This window comes from Lactuca sativa, chromosome 5, assembly GCF_002870075.4.
Source record: "Lactuca sativa cultivar Salinas chromosome 5, Lsat_Salinas_v11, whole genome shotgun sequence".
Lineage (NCBI taxonomy): Eukaryota > Viridiplantae > Streptophyta > Magnoliopsida > Asterales > Asteraceae > Lactuca > Lactuca sativa.
Window position 1 is genome coordinate 158,089,148 of NC_056627.2, and position 4,037 is coordinate 158,093,184.

Here is a 4,037-nt window from a genome sequence, read left to right on the forward strand (position 1 = left end):
ATGTATCCATTTCTTATGTTTGTATTAATGTATAAAGTGTGAATATTTCTCTTCCATTGATCTCAAATAAGTAAGTCCGAAGAAGAAAACCTTTATGTGAAGTTTAGAACTCAATTGTTTTTTATGGAAAGCCAAATATTTAGGATATTTGTCAAAATCATTTTCTCCAAACTTCAACATATTTTTGGTACTTTACAAAAACACATATTATAACTACCGCATATAACTGAAAGCATCACTAAAATCAGTTTGTTTATCTGTCCACATTTTTGGGTGGGATAAAAAGCTGCAACTTTTGTCTCGTTGCATGCAAAATGCAGTACAACCTGTTATACAAAACGGGTCCTACAACTACACCTACACCATGAATGAATCAGCAAATACTCATTTTGAAGTTTATGCGTCTCTTTCTAGATTTTATGAAACCAAATCAATCAAATGAATATGTAAATCAGTCAATTCCACACACACAAAAAAAATGAAGGTGGAGTTTACTTGGTTGCCTGTGCAATTATATTGCTTATAGAATTTGTTTCTTCTTTCACTGCCTCCACTAAAGAATCCTGCAAAAAATTAAAATGTTAAATGTTAAATGTTAAATGAAAAAATAAAAATAAAAATGTTAAATATTACCTGTGCAGATACTAAACGGGAAACTGTCTTTTTGCTTGATTCTTGAAGTTCTCCTGCTATTAAAACTTCATCCAGTATGTAGTATGCCTGCAACAAAGACCAAAATACCCTCATTAGGTATATAAACTGAAATAAAATAATTTATTTCAGTTATAATAAAAACGAATTGTACCATGAAATTTTCCAAAAACGAAAACTGTTTCACTTTTTCTGATAAAATAACATACCTTATGAAAATTAAAGATCAAATCCAGCTCACAAACCTAGCCAAAATAAGTTTCAAATTAGTTTCATTTTCCTGATTTTAATAATATATGTTTAATTTACTAATTTCTACCAGGTTTAGATGACTCACACTTCCAAAGTAACGATCAAGAATCTCAACAAAATGATGAATGATTTCAAGAATCTCCAATTCATTGTCTTCCTGATTAACACACATACAAAAGTAGAGGCTTGCATATCTGACAAGTAAAAAACACTCACATTTATACTAGTTAAAGTATTATTTCCAATGATAACAATGAGGAGGGCATTCATGTCTTTTGCACAGACAAAAAATTGCATGATATACCTTTTATAAACAACTTTAAATCCCTTCCACTCAACAAAATTGCAAAGCTTGGGACCACGTGTGAGAATCATCCCGCTCAGCTCTCTTATAACCTATACATTTTTTTTTTTTTTTGTAATGAAAAATCACATAGTTAATAATCTGTGTGTGAAGAGTATGACATTCTTTATAAGGAGAATAACATACCTTAGTTCGTTCCTTTTGGGAATAAGGTGAATACCATTTTGTCAGTCTAACCTTTCCTTGTCGACTTATTAAGAGAACAAATTGAATCTACAACAAGAAAATAAGTGTCAACCTAAAATTTCCATTTTTTTTATTCTGCTAGAAGGTAGAAGAAGCTCAAGACATTAAAGTAATGGATGAACATCAAACCTAGATTTCACATGAACCACAAATACACATTCAATGAGGAGGGCATTCCTGTCTTTTGCACAAACAAGAGACTAGAACAAGTCCAGAAACAGAGTACAACAATCATTCTATACCTATGACAATGGGCTTCACTGAGGTGCATAATGCTTGCACACTGCTAACTTCACTCTATGAGACTTAGTTAAGTGTCTAACTAGAATCCACTAGACATGTGGTGTGATCAGATCAACATGTACTAAGTAGAACATGATGTTACATCTGTATCTATCTTTTTCTGATGTAGTCATTTTACGAATACAGAGATCAGGCTCACTTTGCAACAAAAGAAGAGGCATTATACTACAATTTCAGTGCAAAAATCACAATATCTTCAAGCTTAAACCGACATTTTCATGTATCCCAATCCTGGAGAACTTTGGAAAGTGAAACCAAATCCTCATGAATGGATATCCTTTACAGACCCTAATTCCAAAACAACGCTTTGTAAAAAAGTAATTATCAAAAAAGAGAAATGTTTGAGTTCTCACCATGGTTGAAACTATCCAACAGAAGCTTCACGTCTGCCGATCAGATCCAACTGAGAAGATGACCGGAGAACATGAAATGGCATCAATTATTACAAAAATTAAAGCAGATCATAAGATGAATAGACATGAATATGCAAATCGGAATGGAATTATATATTAAATTAAGAATGTTCTGCGGATCAAGTCGAAGAAAATGAACCTTGGAAAGAGAAAGTGAAGAGCTGGATTTGCTTTTGTTCGTCACCGGTGAAACGAAGAACAGAACCGCCGTGTTGGATTATAAACCGAAAATGTAAAGTTTCAATAACAGCCCCTGTACTTATAGTAAGGTGATATTTGGGATTATTTTTAAGGTAAAAAGTCTTTTTTTTTTTTTTTTATCAAGATTTTTTCCAAAATAAATTTTTTAAAATGTGTTTGTATTAGCTTTAATGATAAAATTCAATTTTTAAAAGTCATAAAAAAGATAAGATTTGTGACTTTTGAAAAATCAGGTTTTTCTTCTATACAAAAAGTTATTTTTAAAAGGTCTTTTTTTATTAGCTAAACACTTTTTTTTTAAAAGTTAAAAGTCAAAAGTTGTTTTAAAAGGAATCTTACACATGATGAGTGATTTTTCCGCACCAGAGGCGGTAGAGCTCCTCAACAAAGTCCAATAGGTCATGCATTCTAATGTTATATCTCCTAAATCAACAGATGTTTTTGAAAAAATTAGTTTACTATCCAGAAATTGCTAGCAGCGCTGCTTATTGTCTGTTTGTCTTCTGTCATATGTATTAAACATTGTTTGATGAGAAATAGAAATTAACTTATTCAAAAAAAATAATAAATAATAATAATAATTTTCAAGAATATATAACTTGACGAGTGATGACCGATTGACCATGTTAGAAAACAAATATTAGCGGGCTTTCGACTGTTCTATAACCAATTATAAATCATGTACACCATGGGCCTAAGGTTAGAGTAACATACATCCCTTTTAAATTTTAATCATGTTTGATTCTGAAAATCTTTTGACTTTGGGTCGGGCCCTCATAGTTGTTTCTCTTAATTAAGACCATTAGGTATACCGCCACGAGCCGGTTCGTGGTTTACGTGGACCACGACCACGACCGTGCACACTACCCCGGCCGGTCGTGGTCGACCGTGGTCGTGGTTACTCGTGTTCCCGACGACGAAATGAAACAGCCAATCACATTCGATTTGATTATTTTCTTCTTTTTGACTGTTGAACGGTCAATTTTTTTTTCTTTCAAAAACTTGTTACCTATATAAATAAAATCCTCACACTTCTAATTCTTATACATTTCATCAAAATTCACTCTCATTCTAAACCAAAAAAAAAACATGGAAGATTTAGAAGTGTTAAGAAATTTTGACTCGGATGATGACGGAGAATTCATCTCGACCTTCTTCAATGTTGTACAACACATTCACGATGAAGAAAGTTCGAATGTTGCTCATACAACGGCAGTCGTCAATCGTGATTGTCAAGCCGCACACGAATTATTGGTAAATGAGGTTTTTCATCAAGAATATTTGCATAAAACCAACTCCTCGTGATATTGAGAGATTATATTCGACTCATGAAGAGAGGCATTGATTTTCGGATATGCTTGGCAGTCTAGATTGTATGCATGTGGCTTGGGAAAAATGTCCAAATGCATGGCATGGTCAATTCACTTTAGGAGATATAGATGAACCAATTATAATCCTAGAAGCTGTCGCATCTCAGGATTTATGGATATGACATTCTTTTTTTTGGAGTCGTGGGTTCTAACAATGACATTAACGTTCTTGGCCAGCCTTCACTTTTTAATGATCTTTAGACCGGCAAAGCACCTGATATGACGTTCACGGTGAACGGACATTCATCCAAATACCCTTATTACATTTGTGATGAAATATACCCGGATTATTCTACA

General features: G+C 33.0%; 1 protein-coding gene across 3 annotated transcripts; it reads right to left on the reverse strand.

Annotated features, from left to right (window-relative positions):
• Nucleotides 1-223: 223 nt before the first annotated feature.
• Nucleotides 224-2,410, reverse strand: LOC111908086 (AP-1 complex subunit sigma-2). Of its 3 annotated transcripts, none has more exons than XR_008224007.1 (9): nt 2,309-2,401; nt 2,110-2,159; nt 1,969-2,044; nt 1,394-1,480; nt 1,208-1,299; nt 989-1,097; nt 806-896; nt 634-720; nt 224-563 (listed from the first exon to the last, which is right to left on the reverse strand). XR_008224007.1 is itself a non-coding variant. In XM_023903923.3 (9 exons), the coding sequence occupies exons 3-9, from the start codon at nt 2,020-2,022 to the stop codon at nt 492-494; spliced, it is 537 nt and encodes a 178-aa protein (XP_023759691.1). In that variant the 5' UTR covers nt 2,023-2,044; nt 2,110-2,159; nt 2,309-2,397; the 3' UTR covers nt 224-491. The 3 variants fall into 3 exon arrangements, 2 of the variants coding, with proteins under 2 accessions (XP_023759691.1, XP_023759692.1); XM_023903923.3 differs by having other exon boundaries at nt 861-896; nt 2,309-2,397; XM_023903924.2 differs by lacking the exon at nt 1,969-2,044 and having other exon boundaries at nt 861-896; nt 2,309-2,410.
• Nucleotides 2,411-4,037: the final 1,627 nt, after the last annotated feature.

What these genes read in the sequence shown, in the direction of transcription:
- LOC111908086 (XM_023903923.3), bottom strand. Translation starts at nt 2,022, where the DNA reads ATGAGGATTTGGTTTCACTTTCCAAAGTTCTCCAGGATTGGGATACAT. An exon ending in GGATTGGGATACATGAAAAT is followed by an intron (nt 1,481 to 1,968) that starts GTCGGTTTAAGC and finishes TTCTTGTTGTAG; the next exon opens with ATTCAATTTGTTCTCTTAAT. An exon ending in CCCGTTTAGTATCTGCACAG is followed by an intron (nt 564 to 633) that starts GTAATATTTAAC and finishes AATTTTTTGCAG; the next exon opens with GATTCTTTAGTGGAGGCAGT.